This window comes from Bos indicus, chromosome 7 (assembly GCF_029378745.1).
Source record: "Bos indicus isolate NIAB-ARS_2022 breed Sahiwal x Tharparkar chromosome 7, NIAB-ARS_B.indTharparkar_mat_pri_1.0, whole genome shotgun sequence".
NCBI lineage: Eukaryota > Metazoa > Chordata > Mammalia > Artiodactyla > Bovidae > Bos > Bos indicus.
Window position 1 is genome coordinate 56,689,109 of NC_091766.1, and position 26,457 is coordinate 56,715,565.

General features: G+C 41.5%; 1 protein-coding gene across 5 annotated transcripts in view; it reads right to left on the minus strand.

Moving 5' to 3' along the window:
* PRELID2 (PRELI domain containing 2) overlaps positions 1 to 25,592 on the minus strand; it is a 586,088-nt gene extending 560,496 nt beyond the window's left edge. For 3 of the 5 annotated variants that reach the window (XR_011567718.1, XR_011567719.1, XM_070793740.1), the window contains exons 1-5: positions 25,294 to 25,592; positions 10,096 to 10,153; positions 7,650 to 7,723; positions 7,065 to 7,088; positions 5,965 to 6,125 (exon numbers count right to left, since the gene is read on the minus strand). Coding sequence is in view for 3 of the 5 variants with exons in the window: in XM_070793740.1 (XP_070649841.1) it covers positions 5,965 to 6,125; positions 7,065 to 7,088; positions 7,650 to 7,723; positions 10,096 to 10,153; positions 25,294 to 25,368 (392 nt within the window). In the remaining 2 variants the exon portion in view is untranslated. The remainder of the gene's footprint in view (positions 1 to 5,964; positions 6,126 to 7,064; positions 7,089 to 7,649; positions 7,724 to 10,095; positions 10,154 to 25,293) is intronic. The other 2 variants (XM_070793739.1, XM_019965169.2) reach the window with 2 other exon arrangements.
* Positions 25,593 to 26,457: the final 865 nt, after the last annotated feature.

The window sequence follows — 26,457 nt, forward strand, 5'->3', positions numbered from 1 at the left end:
GGACACCCCCTCCCCAACACCCACACTGCAGCTCCAGGGGCAGATGCTGACTGGTGAGGGCCAGTCAGCCCGTATCAGCCTCTGACCACCCTCATTGGTACAGGAAGGAGCGGGTGATTGAGGCTCACTCAGAGACTCGGAGAAAGGCCCTTTTCCCCACGGTTGGGATGGGTTCTCTTGCGCTCACAGGTCTCTTTCCCTCACTTAAATGAGGACAAATGTACGCCTGTGGAGGATTCATGTTGATGTGTGGCAGAACCAATACAATATTGTAAAGTAAAAAAATAATAATAAAAAAATAAATTAAAAAAAATAAAAACAAATTAAGACATGAGTCAGAAGCACCCACAAAAAAAAAAAAAAATGAGGACAAATAAGTGTGCTACTCTAGTTGCTCCTGACAGCTAAGAGCTAACCCACCTTGGAAAAAAATTAGATATACAGGGAAAGGTGGAGCCCAAAGAACAGCAACTACAAAACTGCAGCCCACCTGGTTACGAGATAACAGAGCTCCTTACTGAGAGAAAGGGTAGTGTCATTGCCAGCAGCATAAATTCGAGAGCCAAATCGCCTGGATTTGAAGCTGATTCTGACACTTACTGGTCATGTTAGCTAGTATAAGTTCCTTAACTTCTCTAAGCCTCAGGTTGTAAAGGGGGATAAGAACAGTTCTAACCTCATGGAGTTTCTCTGAGGATTAAGTGAATTTACATATATAAATTCATAAATACATACATACATCAAGCACTTAAAACAGTAGCTGGCATATAACGAACGTATATAAATGATGGCTGGGTAAGTCAGGGTGTCTGTAATTTACTGTGGAAGGCAGCCTGATTAGAAGAGGGGACAGAATAAGTAGAGAGTAAGTATAAGAGGACATTTCTGAGGCACGCAGTACTAAGCTGAACTCTGGAAAAACTGAGATAAATGCAAAATATCACATCACTCCAGGCTCTGGAAAGGATGCTAATTCCATTCCATAAAAACTGCAGGAAGAAAATGTCTTACAAAGTTAACAAAGGAAGAAAGCATATTAGAAATACCCAGTTGTGTGATACACAGACACGGAAAGACCAACGGAGCTCTGCCCTAAAAGATGCCACAACTGCAGAGACATCAGCAGGAGGCCAAAACTGGATTTATGTAGAGAGACGCGGAGCAAGGCTTAGCCAGAGTCTATGGGAGACTCACTGTGGGCCGTCTCTGAATTGAGCCAACAGGCCATGCACAGGACAGAATGACATCTGGTTTCCCATCACACGCCCACACCTGCTACCTAACACACAGCTTGAAGGCCTAATTTTAGACTCAGCAGCCGTGACAGCCTCTTTTTTTTCTTTATAAAAGGACTGTCCACATTTCATCCTCTGGACGCACTGACTAGTCACTACTCACACTCTCTGCCAAGGAGGGGAATGGAAGTAATACTGGGTCCTTCTTTCTTTAATGTCCCTCCCCACGCCCTGCCAAGATTATCCAGTCATTCAGAATGTCTGCCTAAAACACCATTCTAAATCCACATCAAGACCTAAGAAAACGTAAGTTTCCCAGAGCCTGGATCACAGCTGTCATCACACCATTCCCTGCTCAGAAACCTTTGTGTGACCACTTGTTGCCAAAGGAACAAAACCCATTCTCCATAACCTGGAACCTAAAGCAAGCTACAGTTTGAGATTAAGTCCATCCTTTTATAATTGTCCATATTCCTGCCTCACCACTTGGGGTCATATCTTACCTCAGTGACTTAGTGATGCTATCACTTTGGGTAAGTTATTTAACCTGAGCTTCAAAACATTACAGGCGAAGGATCTAGCTCTGACCTTGACATAGTAAGAGTCAGTAAATTCTGGCTGCTGTGCAGTAACCAAAAAGAGAGTGTTCTGCAGAGGACAAGAACATAAAAAAACAAAGAAAGGAGAAAGTGTAGTTGGCCAAAGCTTTTTTAGAGAGGAATCTGATAATATGTATCAAAATACAAAATGTATATAACCTTTGACCCAGAAATCCCACTTGCTCCATCTACTCTAAAAGGTCATTGAATAACTGAGGAAACATGTAACTACAATGAATTCATCAGGGCTTCCTAGATGGCTCAGTGGTTAAAAAAAAAAATCTGCCTGCAATGCAGAAGATGCAGGAGACTCAACTCGGGTTCAATCCCTGCATCAGGAAGATCCCCTGGAGGAGGAAATGGTAACTAATTCCAGTATTCTTGCCTGGAAATGCCACAGACAGAGAAGCCTGGCAGGCTACAGTCCATAAGGTTGCAGAGAGTTGGACAAGACTTATCAAGTAAACAACAACAAAGTAATTTTATCACACCACTGCTTATAATAGCAAAAAATTCAGAAACAATCTAAATGCCAATTAGGATTGGACAAAGAAAATTGTGCAAATAGGCACAACTGTTAGATGATGAAAACTGCTTCTTTTTCTCTTGAATTGCTTAGTGTTTTTTACAGGATGCATGTATCATTTTTTTCCAGAATCAGACTATTAAAAAAAAATTTTTTTTTTAAACACACAAAGGAAAAAGGTCCTGAAGGATGTTCTCCCTGGATTATCTGGGCCAATTTTCATTTTATGAAGAATTGATGAAGCTTTAGTAAAAATTTTCAGACTCAGTAGCCCAGAGAGCTGATAAAATGAGGCTGAAATGAGATACTAATATATGAAATGAAAGACTTCTGTATTTTTTACATAAAATCAGCCAACTCTGTCCTTTTACTACTTCTACCAAAAAAAAAAAGTGAGGGAGCTCTATTCTTTATCTATAATTTTTATAGTTTGTCCCAAACATCTATGACTTTGGTCAAGTTCTTGGCATAAGGGAGACTGACAGGAAGAAAAAAAAAACCTAGTGGGTGGTTCAGAGTAAACCCACCTGAGATGCTAATAAGACTTGGCATTCATAATCAGTGTGCTGCTGGAGCATTCTAGAATTGTCACTATAGGACCAAAATTATGGGGAGCAGAAATGATGTGCACAAGTGCTGGGGTTTCATATGGATCTTAGACTTCTGTTTTTTAGTTATTTGGGTTTGGAGGCTTTATTTGCCTTAAAATGATAGGTGAATAAAAAGTTCAAACCATACAGAATAGCAAAACACACAGTAAATTATCCTCTGAAATCAGTTCACAGCAATAATCACTATTAACATTTGGTGCTTGTTATAGTTTGTTTTTGTTTGTAAACCTACCTCAAAGGAATTAATCATTTCTCACCCGTTATACTGGCAAAAAATAAAAAAGTATGTTAAGTCCTGGCAATGTTATAGGAAATGAACTTTCATGTTGATGTGAGTGTAAATTAACACATTAACATACTGGTCATAGGAACTTCCCCTGTGGTCCAGTATTAAGAACCCACTTTGCAATGCAGGAGATGCAGGTTCAAACCCTGGTCAAGGAACTAAGACTCCACATGCCGCAGGGAAACTAAGCCTGTGTCACAACTAGAGTCCTCACAACTCAACAAAGATTCTGCAACCAAGACCCAGCTCAGCCAAATAAATATTTTTTAAAAACCATATTGGTGACAGAATCTACATAAACCTAAAATATGCATACCCTGAGAACCTGTCACATAACTTTCTTTTATTGAGGAATAATTCATATACCATAATGTACCCCTTTAAGGTATATAGTTCAGTGGTTTTAGTATACTCAAGAGTTATGCAACCATCAACACTAGTTCCAGAATATTTTTATCATCCCCCCAAAAAATTCCATCTCCTGTCCTTCTTGCCTATGGCAAACACTAAATCTACTTTCTGTCCCTATGAATCTGCCTGTTGTGGACATTTAAAATAAACTGACTCAAACAATATATGGCCTTTTGTAACTGGCTGCTTTCACTGAAAATAGTGTGTTTAAACTTTATCCATGTAACATGAATCCTTACCCCATTTCTTTTTATGGCTGAATAATATTCCATTGTATGGATATACCATTTTTTGTTCTATATTCATCAGATGGTGGACGTTTGACTTGTTTCTATATTCTGCCTATTAGGAATAATGGTGCTATGAACATTCCTGCAAATCTTTGTGGACAATACAGTGTAGAACTGCTGGGTCAAGTGATAACTCTGTTTAACTATTTGAGGCACTGAAAAACCATCTTCCACCGCAGCTACACCACTGACATTTCTTTCAGCAGTGTGTGCGGCTTCCAGTTCCTCTACATCCTTTCCAGCACTCGCTATTGTGTCTTTTTTATTACAGCCATCGTAGTAGGCTCAAAATGGTATCTCATTGTGGTTTTAACTTCCATTTTCCTAAATACTAAAGATGCTGAATATCTTTTCAAATGCTTATTGGCCAACTGTATACCTTTTCGGATAAATATCTACTCAAATGTCTTAGCCATTTTTTAAGTGGGTTGTCTTTTTATTACTGAGTTATAATAGTCCTTTATATATTCTGGATACAAACTGAACTGAAACCCTTATCAGATTTTGCAAATACTTTCTCCCATTCTCTGGACTGTCTTTTCACCTTCTTGGTGTCCTTTGAAGCAGAAAAGTTTCAATTTTGATGAAGTCAAATTTACCTTTTTTTTTTTTCTTTTGTTGCTCAGGCTTTTGGTGGCATACTAAAAAATGATTGCCTAATTCAAGATCACAAAGATTTACCCCTATTTTTTTTTCCTAAGAGTTTTATAGTTTTCACTATTTGATTTAGATCTTGGATCCATTTTGAGTTAATTTTGTATTTGACATGAGGTAGAGGTCCATCTTTATTCTTTTGAAGCTGGATATCCAGTTGTGCAAGAATACTCTGTCCCCATTGAATTATCCTGGCATATAGCTCTTTAAAGGCAATGGCACCCCACTCCAGTACTCTTGCCTGGAAAATCCCATGGACAGAGGAGCCTGGTAGGCTGTAGTCCATGGGGTCGCTAAGAGTCGGACATGACTGAGCGACTTCCCTTTCACTTTTCACTTTCATGCATTGGAGAAGGAAATGGCAACCCACTCCAGTGTTCTTGCCTGGAGAATCCCAGGGACTGGGGAGCCTGGTGGGCTGCCGTCTATGGGGTCGCACAGAGTTGGACACAACTGAAGTGACTTAGCAGCATAGCTCTTTAAAATCTACCTGAAGCTTGACTATGACAGTGGTTACACAACTGTATATGTGTGTGTTTGCCAAAACTCAATGAACTGTATGCTAAGAACTTCACTGTTTGTAAATAATAACTCAATAAACCTGAAAATTAAAAATTCTCCTTTAACATAATACTGTAACAACTATATTTCAATAAAGAAATCAATTTTCCTTCAGAGAAACATTCACATATAGCATATTCAAGGATCATACACTTCACAAATATTATAGTACTGTTTATAATAAAGAGCAGTACTGCTTATAATCAAGAGTAATTAGAAATCATCTGAACATCTGTCAAAAAGGAAAAAAGCTAAAGAGAATACAGTATAATGATAGGATTGAACATCATGCAACAGTTTAAAGGAAAAATCTAGATTTTACAGACATCAAATGGATAAGGCTTAGAAACATTCTACAAAATGAAAAAGATAAGTACACAATGATTTGAACAGAATGAATGCATGTATTAAAAAGGATAAACAAAACTATATTATACAGGTTTTATGAGTATCTAAAGTTATCTCTTAAGGGTCTAGAAGAATACTCAATGCATTGAAAACATTCACTTCCTCTGGAGAAGGCAAAAGAACACCAGGATTAGACAGGACAATCAGAAAGGAGTTGAGCTGTCATTTTTCCCCCCAAAGAGAAATCTATTTACTGATTACTTGTGTGATTAAAAATCAATACTATGTAATTTATGTGAGTTTTAAGCAGAGGTTGTAAGAATAAAATCATAGCTCTTTAATGAGTGCTCATTTGTGCTTCCCTGCACCTTACCTACACACACACAAATGCACACGTGTGTGCACACGTGCACGCACACACACACACACACAGGTGATCTTACCAATTTGGATTTTCCGTACTTTCCCTGAAGACAGACTCTTCTTTCATGGATGCATATTGTGTCCATGTAAGGCAGTGACTCCTTATAGCCATGTTCCTTTCCTGAGGATTGAACCATGATTCCTCTTCTAACTGGATATTAGGTACCTTTAAAATGTTCACCTGTCCAAAAGAGGGAGAACGGCTTTCTGAATTTAAGAAGAGCAAGCTATTAATATATAAAGACTCTGTCCAGAGTTGCTTCCAATCTTGAGGACAAGCGATCCTGATATATGGATGATGGTTCACCAATGGCTCTAGGTCCCTGATAATCAAACATACAATGACCTTACTAAAGGCTGGTGAGGACATGCAAATGGCCTAGAATTTATGCAGGCTGTACAGTCTCTGGCCCAATTTCCCTAACTGCTAAACACTAAGCAAATTATCAGCCTCCCTCATGTCTCCTCTAGGGCTGGTTATGGCCTTCTTAAATTGATGGATTCTAACTGGGCCCACTTATGGACTCACATGCAGGATAAAATATTTTCTTCATTTTAAACTCTGTCCAATATCTAGAAATGTATGCTTTCCTGGGTGGAGGAAACATGGAAAACTACAAAGGCAGAATCGTACAAGTCAGAGGTGTCCTTAAATTATTTAAGAATAGAGATACAAGACAAAGTTGAATGCCTTTTTAAATAATAGATTCAAAGCGTGTATATAGGGCAAAGGGAGGGTACACACTCTGTGAAAAAAGCCAGCAATAATTTCCTGCATATACTGCAATATACTGCTATCTGGAAAATAAAAGAAAGTTCATTTTCACTGTCTTATCAGCCTTCTTTCCAGTAAAGAAAGTGACAGTCTTCACCCATGTTTAGAAAGTGATGGAAGCTGCCATGTTTTGTATATACAGCACAGCCACACAATTTGCAAGCTACCTGGCAGGAGCCTTGGGTTTTACATCACACACACAATCACTTCCGGGTTGAAAAGATCACATGAAACATGTTTTAAAATGTGCATCAAGACGTTCTCCTCTTATTCCCTAATGATTCTAAGGATTTTTGTCATAATCACCCTATGGTTAAAGCAATGTGATTACAATTTTCCACTCACCTCTTTCCAGCAATCATCAGAGTGCTTAAGGATTTCAAAGAGAAAAAACAATTTGCTATCATGAAGATTTCATCATCAATACCATTACTTTACAGAAATAGACACAAAAAGACTTACAGAGGGTGCTGAGAACATTATACTACCAAAACCATTCTCTCTGACAGTGAAATGGAAACTGAAGCTTTTCTCTTCCTTACTGAAGATCAGATGAAATATTTACCACCTGCCCCCTTCTGATTATTCTTACCTAGGAGTCGTATCTAACCATGGACAGATCAGAAAAGATGGTCACTTCATGCAAAATAGCCAAAGTATCTTTTAAAATAATTGCAGTCCATCTCTATGTACACTAAGCACCCTCCACAAAAGAGAAGCAAAACATACAGGAAAAAAACTATCTCTGGTAGCACCTATCAAAACTGAGGTTGGAGAGGAGACAGATGTCTTCCTTTGAAAGGCTAGGAGACAGGAGAACTGGGAAATTTCTAACACTTATTTACATCAGAAAATGCTATTTCTTTGCATGACTATTTGAAAATCACCCAGTGTTACACAAAATCTGATTAAATTTTGAAATGAGTTTACCTTCCTTAAAATTTCTGGAACCACATTCTGACAGACTGCAATCCTCTTTCTATAGATGATCCCTGTTGACACATCTAGAAACAGAAAATGTTTACACTCAAAAAAAAAAAAAAACTGAAGTAAATGTATTCTTATTTTAATGTCAATAAAATTTTAATGTCAATCTCAATTTTCTATATGGAGAATTCCTAAAGAAAATGTTTAACTCAAAACCCAGCTTCCCTGACCACTTTCCTTCACCAAATCTCTCCAAATATCTGTGAACCCACCAGGCTCCTCTGTCCATGGGATTCTCCAGGCAAGAATACTTGAGTGGGTTGCCATGCTCTCCTCCAAGGGAATCTCCCCGACCCAGGGATCAAACCCAGGTCTCCTGCATTGCAGGCGGACTGTTTACCATCTGAGCCACCAGTGAAGCACATTCTAAAGTCAAGGACAAAAGAATTGCAAATGGGGACTTCCCCAGCAGTCCAGTGGTTATGACTCCTCTTGCCAATGCAGGCAGCATGGGTTCGATCCCTGGTCTGGAAACTAAGGTCCAACATGCCGTAGGGTACAACCAAAAGAAAGTTTTTAAAGTAATAAAATAAGAAAGTCTATTTCTGAAGTCTCCAATGAGACCTTTAAAAAGACACAAATTGTTCACTGCTCTGGACTATCAATGTCAACACTCCAGTGGCCATGGCCAATGAGCCTTCTGCTCAGCTGCAGCTAATGTTTAACATGTTTTAACAAAACAATGGAGAATCTAATTCTGTCACCTTCTGTACCAAACGAGTTTTCAAGCACCAATTTCTGGCTACGAATTTAAACCTATTATTATTACATTGGGCATACTCTTCTGTCATAGGGAAGCAGACTCTCTGTGGCTAGAACTATTCTGTTCCGGAAAAAAGTTTACAGAATAGTATTAAGGGCATTAAAAAAAATGTGATAAATTTGAGTTGAAAAAAAGGAAAGCGAATCAGAGAAAAATATAAACTCTGAAGTGTTGTCTTTTGCTCTGTGAAGTACATGACTCAGCCAAGTTCCTTCACGGTTTCTCAAAGCTTGGACTATAACACTATAACAGTCCTGAACCTTGGTGCAAACACCCTGAATACTCTGAAGTTGTTGGGAGGATGAGAAACTGGTTCATCTCCTCTGCCCACTGGCACCCTTTGGTCATCTCATCCAAAGTCTGCAGCACACATAGAGAAAATGGATGAGCTACTCCTGGAGGTGAAGATGCCCCTGTCAACGGCAGAAATTATAATTAACCACTTTGGAATATGCATGCTGTTCTATTGCTTGATTCTTCTCAACAACCTAAAGACAGGCTGTGATTACTTTCCCATTTGAAAGAAGAAATAGAGCCTCCAAGAAGTTAGGTCATGTAGATAGGAACGAAATTAGGACCTGAAATCAAACTTCTCTAATACCATGTAAAACCTTTCTCCCATGAGTACAGGTACCTGAGAAAATCGTTTTTCATCGTATTTACAGAGCTATAGAAATGCAGAAAAGACCCTCACAAAGATAGTTCTCTCTTCACCAAGCACAGAGAAGGCCTCAGAGTCATGAAATAAAGAGCAGCATCTCATGTTTTCCTAGAAGAGGTTCAAGAGCCTGGTAGACCGGACCTGCCTGTCTCCAAAGGTTTATACTTTGACAATGAGCACCATTATAGCTTCCTTCATTGCCCAACTCTCGAGTTCAAACACTGAGAGTGAAAACACTTCTACCAGAGATGTGAATGACAGAACAGGAAAGACCCCTACACTCCAGTCCAGCAGTCAATAAACATCTTCTGTAAAGTGCCAGATAATAAATAAATGTTAGGTTTTGTGAGCCATACAGTCTCTGTTACAAATCTACTGTTGTGATAAGGAAAGAAGCACAGATAACACATAAAAAAATGGGCATAGCTGGGTGCCAATAAAACTTTATTTACAACAACAGGCCACACAAAGATAATTTGTCAAGCCCTGCTCTAGTCAATAGTGAACCATATTGTTAAGCACAGTTCTGACTCCATAATCCAATCACTTCACAGTCACATCTCATATACGTGCTATTAGTCACACCTATTTTGTCATAAAATGATATGTGAATATATTAAAGGACAAAGCCATGTAACCTCAGTTAAGTTACTTAACCTCTCTATACCTTGGTTTCTTCATTCATTAAAAAGGAATTATATCGTTCTGAGGATTAAGTTAATAAAAATAAAAGTCCCCGGTACACATTAAGTTTTGAAAAATGGTAACTGTCACAGCTGTCATCAATTCTTAATGGAGAAGATGACAAGAGTGAACGGCAAGTCTTCTACTGCTGGAAAGGCTGGGTGCTCTTTCTGATCAGCCACCTCGAATGCAGAGCTATACCTGTTAAAAGATATGTTTAAAATATCACAGGCCACATACACACACAGACACACATCTTTACAAAACTCAGTAATACTTACCTTTTCTTTCCTCCACAATTTTTACGGAGATGACATTTTTATCCATGGGGTTTGGATACTAAATAAAAACACACAAAGAAAAATTACCATTCATTTTTTGGCAAAATGAATTACTTTATAGCAACCACTTATTTGCAGGAACTGTAAATCTTTTTCAAGCAATCTCTAGGGGGTTCCCAGGTGGCGCTAGTGGTAAAGAACCTGCTTGCCAATGCAGGAGACCCAGGAGACGCAGGTTCGATCCCTGGGTTGGGAAGATCACCTGGAGAAGTGAATGGATACCCAGTCCAGTATTCTTGTCTGAAGAATCCCATGGACAGAAGAGCCTGGTGGGCCATAGTCCATGGGGCCACAGAGTCTGATGCCACTGAAGTGACTTCACATACATGCACAAGCAATCTCTAAGGCTAGTTTGCAATCAAATGTCTTAATTTTACTAATTCAGAATAGATAAGTGAGATGCTGTTACCAATTGTACCTGTTGGAGTCAGCCTAGCTCTGGGTGGAGAAGGGAAGGTTAGGTTAAGCTTAATAATAATACTGGGCTTCCCTAGTAGCACCGACGGTAAAGAGTCTGGCCTGCAATGCGGGAGACCAGGGTTCCATCCCTGGGTCAGGAAGATCCCCTGGAGAAGGGGATGGCAACCCACTCCAGTACTCTTGCCTGGAGAATTCCATGGACAGACCATGGGGTCGTAAAGAGTCGGACATGACTGAGCACTGAACAGCAACAATAATAATACTATAATATTGAACCAGCCTTACATAACTCAGGAGTATTCTTTGTACAAGGCACTGTGCTAAATGCTTTACTTGCATGATCTTTTTTAAAATCAGCCTCTCTGTTGTGACTGGGTTATGGGATATCATTGTCTTTCAGAAACTAAATGGAAACTAAAGAAAATCAGAAAACTTAAGGTCAGCCAGCTGGTTAATAGTAGAGCCACAAAATTAAACCCGGCCTAAAACACAGCGCATTCCTTCACTATTGTCCTTTACTATTGCCTGGTGGGCTGGGTCAGCATCACAGGAGTGTAATCACAGAAGTCTATGCCGGGTCCTCAATAAGTAAGTGTATATATGTGCACAGCTGAGTCACTGGGCTGTACAGCAGAAACTGGCACAGCACTGTAAATCAACTATATTTCAATAAAGAAAAAAGTGCAAAATAAATACTTTATTTATGGATTAAATTCCCCTGAAACACAATTTGGATGTTAAAAGAGCTGATAATAGCTACCATTTTTGTCCTAGGCAGCTTAATACATTATTTCAGTTTGATTTTCAAAACTATTCCTTGAGTTCCATGTTGGGTTTTTTTTTTTTTCTCCCTTCCACCTGTGAGAAATAAGACTTGGATAAACTAGGTAATTTGCTTAAAATCAGTTAATGAGCGTCAAGACTGTAATTTAGCCACAGATACTTTCCTTTGCCTTCAAGGCCTGCCCACCTAACCTGTTTTCAAACATCTCAGCTACTCAAATCCCACCCTTTCCATGTTGCAGATGCAAAGAAGGAGACTTAGAGCGTAGAAGTCCTCAAAGCTGTAGGACAAGCAGGCTGTTCACCAGGCCTGCTGAGCACCCCTCAGGTTCTGTTCCCAGAGGCATACTGCTTCATAGTGAGATCTAATCCGAAAGGAAAATCACAGGCAAGTCCCATCCAAAGCAGCATAAAGTGCTGAGGGGGAGACCAGGGCAGCAGACAGATGGGGGCGTGGGTAGGAGACAGGGCCCTCCACTTGGTAAGCTTGAGCTGTAAGCCTTCTGAACCCAGGAAATGGTAAAGGAAATTCAATGAGCAGGGTTCTCCCCAACCCCGCAGCAGCTGTGTGCCTGTGAGCATCCATGTGTGTATGTATGTGTATATAAGAGGCTGACTGATCTTCAGGGAACATTCTTAAAGATATCTGTGGCCCAAAAGGACAAGGGGTTAGAATACAGACTCTGAAAGAGCAGGGCTTCTCTATCTCAATCACCTAGCAGTGGCTGGCACATAGTAGGCACTCAATGAATATCTGCTGAATGAATGAACCATCTAGAAGATAAACCTCACTGACCTCCAGGATCGATGTGGAAACTAAACCTTACCCCCTTCAGGGACCAAGGGCACCAATTTATGAAGAGAGCACTGGGCTCCATTCTCAGCATCCTCAACCCCAAACCAGACCTCAGGCCGTAAACTCTGCCAGTCACACTTCCATCCGGACAACTGCAATTTTGAGAACTCATCAACAACACTTTTTTTTTGGGGGGGGGGGGGGGACCACACTGAAAGACTTTCAGTATCTTAGTTCTGTGACCAAGGATCAAACCCAACTCTGGCACTGAAAGCATCAAGTTCTAACAACTGGACAACCAAGGAATTCCCCAACATGGCTTTTTAAATATTTATTTATTTGTTCATTCATTCATGTTTGCCACAGGGAAAAAAAAATGCTCAAAATTATGATGCCTGTTTTCTTGAAGTTTAACTTTCAGTGTTTTTTTGAAGATAATGTTCACCACAGGGGATCAGGTTTAACTATTGTGTTTCTCAGGAAGGGGGCCTCACACAACACCCTTGAAGTTAGCAAGATACCTGAGACTCACACAGATGCCCTCAATTTTTAAGTGTGTGTGTATGTATACATCAGAACTTTTATACTAAGGTAAAATGAGAATATGAGAATACTGCCTCTACTCTAATTCTGGTTTACACACTGTCTTATATTCATCAATATACCCTGACTGATGAATATTAGAAATACACTGTAAATAGCAGGAAGATGGCTGAACTAAATTACAAAAGAAGCTGTAAATGTAATCACCAGAGAAGGCTAATGATAAAAATTCCCTAAGTTCTGATTACTGCACAAAATTAGCAGTGAAATTCCTAAAGATTACAAACTCAAAGAAGAGCCAATTCTTTGAGACCCTGATGCTGGGAAAGATTGAAGGCAAAAGAAGAAGGAGCAGCAGACGATGAGATGGTTAGACAGCATCACTGACTCAACAGACATTGAGTCTGAGCAAATTCCAGGAGATAGTGGACAGGGAAGCCTGTTGTGCTGCAGTCCATGGGGTCGCAAAGAGTCAGACACGACTGAGTGACTGAACAACAACAAACTCAAATGCTTTATTTATGCTTTTCTATAACTTTAATATTTGCTTATTAAGGTAAAGGTGAAGTCGCTCAGTCATGTCTGACACTTTGTGACCCCATGGACTGTAGCCCACCAGGCTCCTCCATCCATGGAATTTTCTAGGCAAAAGTACTAGAGTGGGTTGCCATTTCCTTCTCCAGGGTATCTTCCAGACCTGGGGATCGAACCCGGGTCTCCCGCATTACAGACAGACGCTTTATCGTCTGAGCCACCAGGGAATCCCCTAAGGTAAAGGATATCGATTTAAATAATAGCAAAAACATTCTTCATTTAACAATTTTCTTGACTATGCTGGCACTGTTCAATGCACTAAGGATAAAGGAATAAAACAAACAAAACTGTAGATTCTTAGAAATTTTACATGTTAGAAAATAAAATAAAATAATGACAAAATAAATCATAGGGATAATAGGATGGGAATTGTGAAGAGGGGCCATTGTAAAATATTTATGTTTAGTCGCTTCGGTCACGTCCAACTCTATACAACCCCATGGACTGTAGCCCGCCAGGCTCCTCTGTCCATAGGGATTCTCCAGGCAAGAATACTGGAGTAGGTAGCCATGCCCTCCTCCAGGTAAAACACTTAAGGGTCACTAACTAGACAATTCTTATAAATTACAAAGTAATATGGAAGTTGTCTCAGTCAAACACAAGAAATCCCAGACTATTCATATCAGTAAACTCATTTACAAGACTCAGGTCATTTTCCTGTGCAACTACTTTTGCAGTTGAATAGATGTGGAGCCTCAAGTTTCCTTCCATAGAAGAACGGGAAAAGAAATCAGAGGTCTATTTACAAAAGCTAAATACTGTGACATGAAAGGCATATATTTCAAGTTTCTTTAAAGATTTATTGTGCTGAGGCTCCCCCTACCTGGCATCACTTGAAATGATCTGACACCATCTTGTAGTAACTTGAACATTCATGATTTAACTCACAAAAATGTATCTGAAGTCAGATAACAAGGGACCCAGAGAGGGAAGCCAGCTCAGAGAAGGTCACCACCAGGAATGCCAATTTGGGAAGACAGGAAGCAGGTGACCAGGTTTCTCTGGACACCTCTACAAACACAGTGTGACAGTGGAAAGGATCAAGCTAGATCATGATCGAGCACATCAAAGACTTACTGAGCATCTACTATCTGAGCAGAGTGCTGGAGTAGAGGGCCCCATGTGTATTATACCTCATTTCATCCTCCTCAAAACAAGTAAATCTATTAAAATGCATTAAGATAAGGAGTCTCATGTTGATAACATAATGGCATATGGGACTTCTCCGAAAGTCCAATGGTGAAGACTTCGCTCTCCAAGGCAGGGGGTGCTGGTTCGATCCCTGGTCAGGGAACTAAGATCCCACATGACTCACAGCCAAAAAACAGAAGCAGTATTGTAACAAATTCAATAAAGACTTGGGAAAAAAAGTGGTTCACATTTTTAAAAAAAGAATCTTTAAAATAAAACAGAAACAAACAAAAAACCATAATGGCATAAAGCCTGACCATGTGCAGGGCAACCCTGGGATCTTCCGGTTTCTACTTCACACTGATGACTCTTCATGGAAGCAAAGTGGTCTGATGAGCCAGATATCAGCCAAGAACCCTTACCGTCCTTGGACCTGGTACATCCAGTGGACCACAGACTGCAGTGGCTAAGAACTACCTCACAGAGATTTGCACATTTGCCAAACGTTCTGGGTGACATGAGGGATTTTTCAAGGTATATTTGAGATCATTTTGAATTTACTTACAATTCTTACTTTCTTCACACAATATATAAACTAGTCCTTTACCTTTTCTTAAGATATAAATGTATTGCAAATATCACTGCTTATATTATATGTATGTAAGTCAAGACTCGGATGCTGGGAGGGATTGAGGGAAGGAGGAAAAGGGGACGACAGAGTATGAGATGGCTGGATGGCATCACCGACTCGATGGATGTAAATTTGAGTGAACTCCGGGAGTTGGTGATAGGGAGGCCTGGCGTGCTGCGATTCATGGGGTCGCAAAGAGTCGGACACGACTGAGCGACTGAACTGAACTGAACTGAAGTCTAACAAGGGTAAAATGTAGCCTCCTCCTACATTGTCATATACCTTGCTTTCATTTGTTTTTACATATTAAAAGGCAAGAAGCCAGAAACTGCAAAATAAGAGGTAAAAAACACCATAAACATTAAAACAAACACTTAGCTATGACGAGTGAGAGGCCAAGAGAGAGTATCTAACTACAGGAACAACAGTCAATATACTTCTGGGAGTAGATTCATGAAGATAGGGTATATTTACCTTTCTTATTTACATGAGGGAGAAATATAATTAGCTTTCATAAAGCTTACTCTTAAGAGAGTGGAGCTACTACAATATCAACTTTCGGGACTTCTCTAGTGGTCCAAATTAAGAATCCGCTTTCCAATGCAGGGAACATGAGTTCAATCCCTCGCCGGGGGACTCAGATCCCACATGGCACCAGGCAAGTAAGCCAGCAGGCCACAGCTAGAAGTCTACATGCTGCAACAAAGACTCCGCACAGCCAAAAAAATTTTCTTAATAAATATCTAAATAAAATGCCAACTTCCCAAAAAAGCCAGAAGTCAGTGCCTGCCTTTTATAAAACTCGCACAAAAAAAAGTCAATGACCTCCAAAGGAGCCATTGTTTACCAACTTGCAAACAGCATTATCCAAGACAGCACAAGCACAAGGAAGCAGTTAGCTGATGTATCTGTATTAGTCCTGCAAAGAAGGCCATAGGGACCTCACATCAGTCTGGGATGTTAACATATTACTTTTATAAGCATTAAGGGAATCTTTGCTACCCAGGCTGCTGCCAAATGCATGCATGCAGAGGGATAGAGCTGCTGAAAGAGATTTGGCATTTAGTTACACAAAGAAATCACCGTGGGCTGTGCCAAACTCCCTTTACGAGCTACATGCAACAGTCTATCTTAGAAGAAAAGCACAGTTGATTGTAAAATAAAATATTATAAAATACCAAGATCAAGTGATTAATCAAAATGTCAATATCAAAGACTAAACACAGTGAAGTCAGCAGACATTTCAAATGGTTGTTCACTGGCCTCTTCAGTAGGAGGATAAAGTAGACAGAACAAAGGACAAGAAGCCAGGACCTGCAGACCGTGATGCTGCCACCTGTGAACCCCGGCCGATGGCCCACCAGATGATCCTCAAAGCCCTCCTGGTAGGCAAGTTCTGATTCTAAACAATGGCCAGCCACCCTCATTCATGCCAAAATGTCCCAATGATGGGCAACGACATGATGAAATTCTTTAAAAAGTATCATTTATACAATTGTACAAAGGTGTACAAAGGAACATCCTCTTCCCTAAACATTAAAGGCATACACAAACCCAGTGCATTTAGAGATACAATGTCTACAAAATAACTGACAGGTACTGTTCGAAAGAAACCAGGATTCAGGAGAGCACCAAGGAACTGAGGAGGAGACAAAGACACAACTAAATGCAAAGTGGGATCCTGGACCCCAGAGCACGGGATTGAATCCTATACTGAAAAAAATATCATACTAGTAAGCAAGTGCCAAAATTTGAATAATGTCTGTTATAAGAGTTAACATGGTATCAGCGGTAATTCCCTCATTTTATAAACTATACAGTATTTGGGGAAGTTAAGGATACTGGAATTTTCTGGTTCTGCAACATTTTGTAAGTTGATGAAAGCTTAAGAAGTAAACAAAATTAAAGACAGTCTGGAAAACAGAAAGGATTTTAGAATCCAAGAGACCTGAGTTGAAGCCCACCTATGGGAATCTCAGAAAAATTATTTTATCTCAGTCTGCCTTCCTTTCTTCATCTGTGAAATTAGAAAACGAAACAAAACAAAAAGGCCACACCTCAAAGAGCTGTTATAGGAATTCAAGGAAATAATGTTATGTAAAGTGTAACATTCGGCACCTTACTGGTTTGCTACTAAAAAACGAATCAATATTTTTGAAAACTTAGTTTCAAGACTTCAGTCTTTATCTTGTAATTTACTGTGGTGTGATATTAAGTATATTATTAGTATCCATTTGCAATCCAGATATATTTAAAAGATTATTCAAAAATTAATAGATGTTTCTAATATTTCTAGATTAGTAAAACCTTACAAGCTCATGCTTTAACCAATTCATAATTTGTGTGAGTACTCCCAGATACTTTCCTGCCCACAAGCATGAAGGAAAGCACTGCATTGGAGCAGAGAGTACTCTGTACTCTCAAAGCTCTTGTAAAGTGAAGTGAAGTGAAGTCGCTCAGTTGTGTCCGACTCTTTGCGACCCCATACACTGGAGCCCACCAGGCTCCTCTGTCCATGAAATTCTCCAGGCAAGGATACTGGAGTAGGTTGCCATTTCCTTCTCCAGGGGATCTTCCCAACCCAGGGATCGAACTCCAGTCTCCTGCATTGTAGGCAGACTTTACCATCTGAGCTACCAATAATTAAAACATCAATCTTGCCCTACAGGGTATGTCTGTGATATGCCTTTAAGAAGGCACTTTTACAAAAAATACAAAATAACTTATCTCCCTTTATCCCCCATAACAGGAAACTCCTTGAGGCCAGGGCTATGTTTTACTTAGCTTTTCATCTCCCAGAGGCCAAAGGATACACAGATCTATTGTGAATTTCTATTAGAAAACACATAAAGAATGTTTAACTGTTAGTTCTTTGACAGCTAAAAATCTCCTATCTTCCAGGCACTGATTAAGCCATAATCTCTACTAGGTAACTTACCAAGTATGCTTTGGTACTATTTAAATGCCAATTAAAAAATAAATCATAATGCAAATGCACACCTTTATTCATGCTCACTACTGACTTCCCTGGTGGCTCACTTGGTAAAGAGTCTGCCTGCAATGTGGGAGACCCAGGCTCAATCCTTGGGTTGGGAAGATCTCCTGGAGAAGGAACTGGCAACCCACTCCAGTATTCTTGCCTGGAGAATTTCATGGACAGAGGAGGCTGGTGGGCTCCAGTCCATGGGGTCACAAAGAGTCAGACACGACTGAATGACTGAACACTTTCACCTTCTCCCCTTTATTACTCCAAGTTAGTAAACATCTCTGCAGAGATACTGTGTGGCACCTACCATGTGGCTACATTACACTATGAATATTGTATGCACTGTGTTCATTATCTAACTTACTTCTTCCCAATGACTCCAGAAGACAGTATTATTAGTATTTTGCAAATGAGGAAACTGCGGCATAGAAAAGTGAACTGACTTGCCCAAACTCACAGCTAAAAGCTCCCGGACCCCAGCTGATGTCAGAGCCCATGCTCTTCCTTTCTGTAACTTCTCCTTCCTGTTGTGCTTAATTTTCTAATAGAATTGAGGAGGGGAAGTTAAAAGTGAAGAAGGACTATCACAGTGTGAACAAAAAGATAAATAACCACATGTTAACCCAGGCCTATCATTTGTCAGATCACTTATTTTGGAAATACAGGTCTATCTCAAATATTTCAGGAACTCTGCACAGAGAGATGTTCCACACATTTAAGTGCCAGATTTGCAAGGGAGAAAAGACAGGATCAGAAATGGAAACATTATTAATTACCCAATCAACTTTCTACTCTAAATGGAAATAGCCATTCATAAATCTCCTTTGTGAGTTTAAGGGTAAACATTCAAACCATTTTGTTCAGAACATCAGGCTCCTGGCTAGAATAAATAAAACCTGAAGCCACTGTGTTGAAGCAAAGAAATTATTTTACTCTGTCCATTTTGTTACAGTACCCAAAGGACGGACATGCTACTGAATCCCACACCAACTTCAGCCTGAAATTGCACAAGGCTAAATCCCAGAAGAGAATATTTCACTCATTCATTCAATAAGCATTTGCTGACTGTCTACTATGTTCATGATCTCTTTGGATATTTGAGATAAATCAAGAACAGATGATAAAACCTCCACCCAGGAAGCTTACACTCTATTCACAATGGCTCTTTTTTGCCTATAGGATAACAAGAAAATCAACCTGAAGGGCTTCCTTGGCGGTTCAGTGGTTAAGACTCCACACTTCGGATTCAGGGGGGTGAAAGTTCCATCCCTGGTCCAGGAACTATTAAGATCCCATATGCCACAAGGCATGGCCAATAATTAAACAAAAAAGAAAGAGACAACGAACCTGAACAACTCGATGGTGAGAAAAACCATAACTTCTCTGGTTTCATTAGAGAATAAACAAGAAAAATCCAGGCACAATCAATGCTCTCTGAGTCCTTCTTTATGACTTTCAATTCCAGGTAGACAAAATTTAGGACATCTTTTAGAAAGAAACTTTTAAAAAATATAGGAATCCAGTTCACCATGCAAGGCAAGCCCATGAAAGAGCCCACACGAGCTTTCAAAGATGGGGCAGCCTAGCAGCTGCCATATCCACCTATGCAGTAGTGGGCTCTGTTTCTGGGTGTTTTAAGTAAAAGAAAGGAAGCAGCTATAAATGATGAGAAGTACAAAGCTGAGAGTCATACAAAGAAACAAACCAAAACACACTGTCAAGAGCACTGACACTGTAGTTCACAGAAAGTACAGTTTAGCATCTGATGAATAAACCATTTTGGTTTTCACAGCATTCCTCCGTGAAGAGTTCATTGAGACACATTACACTCCACGAACAAAGAGTATTGAGGTGTTTGTTTTCAAGGTGCCACTTAACTTTGAAAGCATGTAGCTAATATATTGCCTGTGGTATCCAACAGGCAGGTGTAAGAAGAGCAAACATTCCTAAGGCTTTAAAAATAGTAGGATATTATAACTTGGAAGGCAAGCCCTAACATACCAAAAGCCAGAGATCAGTAGACTCCGTTTAAAATAGAATTTCCTCACTGCTGTAGCGCCTTCAAACATACCATTGTGCAACATCAGATTAAATGCTTCCCAGAGATCCTCAGATGATTGTCCCTTCTGCAAAGCACTTTCCTTTGAATCCAAAAAAAAAAAAAACAAAAACATAAAGACTAAAAGAAAAAGAAAAGTGTATTTTGCCAAAAGGATCATTCTTACTACCTTATGCTTAAAAAAAATTTTGTCAACTGTTAGACATTTGCTTCTCACAAAAATACTGGGAGATTGGTGGGGTACACAGCATAACATTCCACATGCAAGAACTTAAGACAGCAGGGCTGACTCACACGGTTGTGCATGTTGCCGACTGCACAAGGTTTTCCAGCCAAGCAGGCCAGGGAGCGCAGGGCTACAACCACAGAGAAGAAGGAGCACTTCTTTCTAACTTGCATTAACAGCCCGCAGACTTCCCACTAGTCCCATTTACTGCGAGCTTATGGGATAAACCACCTCAACGATGCCTCTTTCTAATTTGCACAAGGGCACAGTCTAGAATGGTGGAAACTCTTTCCCAAGGCCACCCCAAAACTGCTCGTACTGAAGGAAGCACAATGAATGGACTCCAGGGCTACTGACTTCCAGCTCATGACTTTAAATGAAGGTGAAAATTCTCACAGCAAACGAATTTACTGACTTCCTAGAGATAGCCCCTTAGCCCCATCCAGGGATCTCTGGAAGGACTGCTTTGTGACTAGAAGTGCACTGACCCATCTCTAGACCTTTTCTGCACGTGTTCTCCTCCTCTTTCCCTGGCCTTACCTTTCAAATATCCTCCTCAGTCTTTATTTACTATGTGCCAGGCACTTTGCTAACTTTATAAGAATTCTTTCTAGGACTTGCCTGGGGGTCCAGTGGTTAAGACTCTGAGTTGTGGTCCGAAACAAGAGAAGCCACCAAAATGAGAAGCCCATCAATGCAACTAAAGAAAGTCTGGGCACAGCAATGAAAACCCAGCACAGTCAAAAATAAACAAATTAATTAATTAATTTTAAAAAAGAATCCTTCCAGATCTTAACTGAACCCAGATAGATAAGTGACCACAGCTATAACACAAAGCACCTAGAAACCACCCACCTGAGCCCAGGCAATCCACAGAAACACAGAAACATGAGAATTAAAAGCTTACCATTGGTTTAGGCCTCTAAAACATTTTAGGGTGATCGGTTACACAGTAAGAGATAATCACAAGAAGCAACAGTTAAAACCAGACATGGAACAACTGATTGGTTCAAAATTGGGAAAGAAGTACAACAAGGCTATATATTGTCACCCTGCTTGTTTAACTTCTATGCAGAGCACATCATGCAAAATGCCAGGCTGGATGAAGCACAAGCTGGAATCAAGATTGCCAGGAGGAATATCAACAACCTCAGATATGCAGATGATACCATTCTAATGGCAGAAAGTAATGAGAAACTAAAGAGCCTCTTGAAAGTAAAAGAGGAGAGTAAAAAAGCCAGTTTAAAACTCAACATTCTAAAAACTAAGATCATGGCATCCGGTCCCATCACGTAATGGCAAACAGATGGGGAAAAAAATGCAAACGGTGACAGATTTTATTTTCGTGGGCTCCCAAATCACTACAAACAATGACTGCAGCCATGAAATTAAAAGATGCTTGCTCCTTGGAAGAAAAGCTATGACAAACCTAGACAGCATGTTAAAAAGCAGAGACATCGCTTTGCCAATAAAAGTGCATATGGTCAAAGCTATGTTTTTTCCAGTGTCATGTACGGATGTGAGAGTCAGACCATAAAGAAGGCAGACCAAAGAATTGATGCTTTCAACCTGTGGTGCTGGAGAAGACTCTTGAGAGTCCCTTGGACAGCAAGGAGATCAAACCAGTCAATCTAAAGGAAATCAACCCTGAATATTCACTGATGCTGAAGCTGAAGCTCCAATACTTTGGCTAACTGATTAGAAGAGCTGACTCACTGGAAGAGACCCTGATGCTGGGAAAGATTGAGGGCAGCAGGAGAAGGGGATGACAGAGGATGAGATGGTTGGATGACATCACTGACTTGATGGACATGAGTTTGAGCAAACTGTGGGAGATGGTGAAGGACATGGAAGCCTGGCATGCTGCAGTCCATGGGGTCACAAAGAGTAGGACTCGGACATATTTGACTGAACAACAACCACAAAGAGATAACTGAAACAATGTATTTTCTCCCCTCTTATCTTCAAAGCTATACCCTTAAACCAGGCATAAGGGGTCCACAGGGATGAATAAACCCTGAGTGAAGATTGCAGGCAAAAAGAAACTGAGACTGGATACAGAGCACAGCAAAGCTGAGTCTGCAACACTGTATTCCCTCAATGATTATCTGAGTGCCTGCTATGTGCAAGGTAGCACAGCCTAGTGATTAGGGGTATGGGCTTGGATTCAGATGTGTTGAAATCCTGGTTCTCCCACTTGCTAGCTATAAGAACTTGGAAAAGTTACTTAAACTTCTCTGAACCTCGGCTTCTCCAGACAATAGAATGGAAGTCCACCATAACTACTTCCAGAAGCTGCTGGGAGGAACAAACAGGGTAATGTAGGAAAGCACTTTCTCCCCCTACCCCTAGGAAACTAGGAAACTCCTCTCATGCCTCGGCCATAACTTCACAAACACCACTTTCTCGAGGAAGCCTTCCCTAACGGCACTCTCCAAACTTCACAACACCTGTGTGGCTTTCCCTGTATAAACACACATCATCAGCTGGAGTTATCTGTTCGCTTCTTAATCATTTATTCATGTTAGTCACACCCACTAGAGACCATCAGCTCCCTGAGAAGAGGGTCTGTCTATGGTGCCCCATACCCAGAACAGAGCCTGCCACCCAGAAGAAAAGTGTCTTTAAACACCTGCTGAAGGCAAGAAAAGCATTTAGCCCAGAAGCCTGACTCATGCCAGGTATTCTCTAAATGAGTCTGGCCCTGTGCTACATGCTTCTGCAGTAAGCTTCCTTCCACTAATAAGCTTCCTACCCCGAGGAAGCTTATTAGAGTCTAATGAGGAAAAAGACACATGCAGAACTATCCAACACTGTCAAAGATGGTCACTGAGGCCCAACGTGTCCCTCCAGCTCTGACAAGGCAGATTACCTTGTGACGGGGACAACCCAGAAAGGCTTTCCAAAGGAGCAGTGCCATTGGAGAACTCACATTTCAAAGTGCCAGTCCTAACAAAAAATGGGGTGGTAGCTTTTTCTCTTCAGGGCCCAGAAGCCTAGTCTAAGGCAAAGTCTACATCAGATCAATAAATATTTCTTTATTCATTCATCACTCATCAGATGTATACTGAGTACCTAGGAAGTGCCAGGTACTATTTTAGATATGAGATCAATTAACAATGTCAACAAGCTGGCATTCTGCCCCCAAAAGGATCCATAGCAACCCCATCATTACCAGGGTCCCACTCACTCCTCTGTGACCTGGACCCCCAACAGTATCAGCTCCTCTAATGGAGGTCAGGTCTTATGTCTTTTAAAAAAAACATACATCCCCTAGTGGTCCAATGGCTCAGACTCTAGGCTCCCAATGCAGGGGCCCTGGGTTCAATCCCTGGTCAGGGGACTAGACCTCACATGCCGCAACTAAAAAGAAAAGGATCCCACAGGCCACAACTATGACTGCTGCTGCTAAGTCGCTTCAGTCGTGTCCAACTCTGTGCGACCCCATAGACGGCAGCCCACCAGGCTCCACCGCCCCTGGGATTCTCCAGCCAAGAACACTGGAGTGGGGTGCCATCGCCTTCTCTGACTATGACTGGATGCAGTCAAATAATTTTTTTTTAAATAAATTTAAAAACCCATCTCCAGGGTTCCAGAGAGTATTGCCAGTGGCGTCTGCCCAAGATAAAATACAATTCTTGCAAATCTCCCTTAAGATGTGTAAGCTGAAAGGTCTTCTGATACAACACTCTCATCTGTAGACAAAGAATGTCACCTGCCATTTCAGTAAACGCACAATGTTGTGACATAAAAATCCTGAGGGTGCTCCCTGAGGGGATTCAGGACAGAGAAAAACAGGATAAAGGCCCTAGACAGTTAAGGAGCCTATCAAAGGAATTTCAATTGAGTCCAGACTCTTGAATTATTCCATACACAGAAAAGCATTAATTCCATTAACTTGAGATGTCTGGTTTTCTTTCGATAGCAGTCATCTTTGGACAGTCAACTATTTTTTTCTTTGTTTGAACTTATATATTCTGGTTCCTCCCTAACCTCTTCCAGCCAATCCCTCAGAGCTATCTGAGAGACTATATCCAGGCTTAAGTCCTCAGCAAGTCTGCCCAATAAAAATCTAATTCTCAACCCTTAGGCTGTGCTTTTTTTAATAGAACACATCTTTAGATGAAGAAACTGAAGCCTCGAGAGAGAAGATGACCCTTGACCAACGTCATCAAGTGAACTAACTAAAAGTAGAACCAGACTAGAACCCAGGGGTCCCACATCCCAGATCTGGATGCTTGATTTTTCAAAGAATTTCCTATTCTACCATCACAAGCCACAGTTTCAAGAAAAGCTCTTGAGATAAAGAGGGCCACTGACTATTGAGACTAGAGTGGACAGTTTACAGTAGCGCGAATAACCATAACTTTTCAAAGGACTTACTAGGCAAGCATCAGTCACTGTGATAAGCACTCTGTAGGAAGTATTTCACTTGAATCCTCACAACTCCTAAATTGGTATTATTATTTTTCCCATTTTACAGATTACAAAACTAAGGCATGGAGGCGCCCAAAGTCCCACAGCTGCTAATAAAAGAGAAAGGGGCGAGGTGGTAGAACGACAGTGCTGGGTAAACTAGGATGGCGGCATCAACGGCCCCCACTAGCTTTTTCTCAGTAAACGATGTATTTACTGGAGACATCGACAAGCCCTGTGCAACCTCAAAGGGGCTCCAGAACCTGGGCTCCCCGCGTCTCTCCCTCCAGCTGCGGCAGGATGTGAACGTGATGCCAAGCACTGAGCCTTACCCTCATCCTGGAGGCACAGCCTTCGAGGAAATCCACCCCCGCCCTCGCCCGGCACATCCCAGAGGCAAAGCCCGCAGCTGGATGCGGACCTCCGCGCGGGCAGCAGGGAGCCGAATGGAGGAGGGGAACTTCGGACGACGCTGCCCAGAGCGCAGACGGCCTGGCCACAGGGGCAGCGCGGGAAAACGCGAGCCCCAGCCGAGACCAAGCGGGCAGAATACCTTTCGGAGGAAGCTGGCGACCACCTGCTCGAAGGGGTACTTGAACACCTCGTGCACGTCCACGGTGACCCCCATCCCGGCGCGCCGACCACGCCTCCGCCAGCACACTATCGCTAGAGCTCCGTCTGAGCCGGGCCGCAGGCGTCCACGCCCGGGAAGCCTAAGGGGCTTGGGGATTTTTTTCTCTTCCTTTTTCAAACTTTCGAAACTTTATTGTCCACTCGGAAAAACAGACAGTTGGCACGCCCCCTTTCCCTTCCCCGTCCCCTTCCGCCAGTCTGGGCGGCAGGCGAGGGAGGTGCCGGGCCCCCGGGCGGTGTCGGCTGGAGGCCTCAGGAGCGGCCCCGCCCCGACTCCGGCTCCGCCCCTCCGCGGTCTGATCACACCTCGCCCACGCCACGCCACGCCCCACGGCCTCGCCACGCCCCACGGCCTCGCCACGCCCCACGGCCTCGCCACGCCCCCACGGCCTCGCCACGCGTGCCTCTGCGGACCCAAGTTTCCACCTCACAGCTGGTGAGTCTTGAACCTTGCAGCTGGGGTTTTTGTCATCACTTCGCTTGGAGCCTTACTTAAGCCGCTACTGGCAGCACTAAAAAGATGTAATAAGTACATAAACTACCCTCCCTCCGAGTTTAGGGACTGTAATATAACCCTCCTCAGTGTTGCCCAGTTCAGTGTGACAGAGGCCAACAACTGCATTCCTCACAGGACCTGGGCAGTTGCCTCTGAGGCTCCAGGTTGCGTCTCAAGTACATAGAAATTGCCTGTATCTGCGTGTGACTCCGTCAAGAAATTCCTACACTCATGAAAGGTTAAAGACCATGGGAAGAGGAAACAAGAGATACAAAAAGAATTTGGAATGGTCTTCACTCGACTGTACAGATTTTACAAAAACAAGCCAGTGAATCCATTAATCCAATACCTTATTTAACATATGAATTCCTGATCACCTACTATGTGCTAAGCACAGTGCAGTAAGGAAAGCACAGTCCCTTCTGTCATGTGGGATGAGTCAATCAGATGATTTAACACCCAGTAAGTAAAATAGATCCTTGGATGGCATCACTGACTCAATGGACATGAGTGTGAGCAAACTCCAGGAGATAGTAATGGACAGGAAAGCCTGGCATGCTGCATGGCATGCAGTTCATGGGGTGGCAG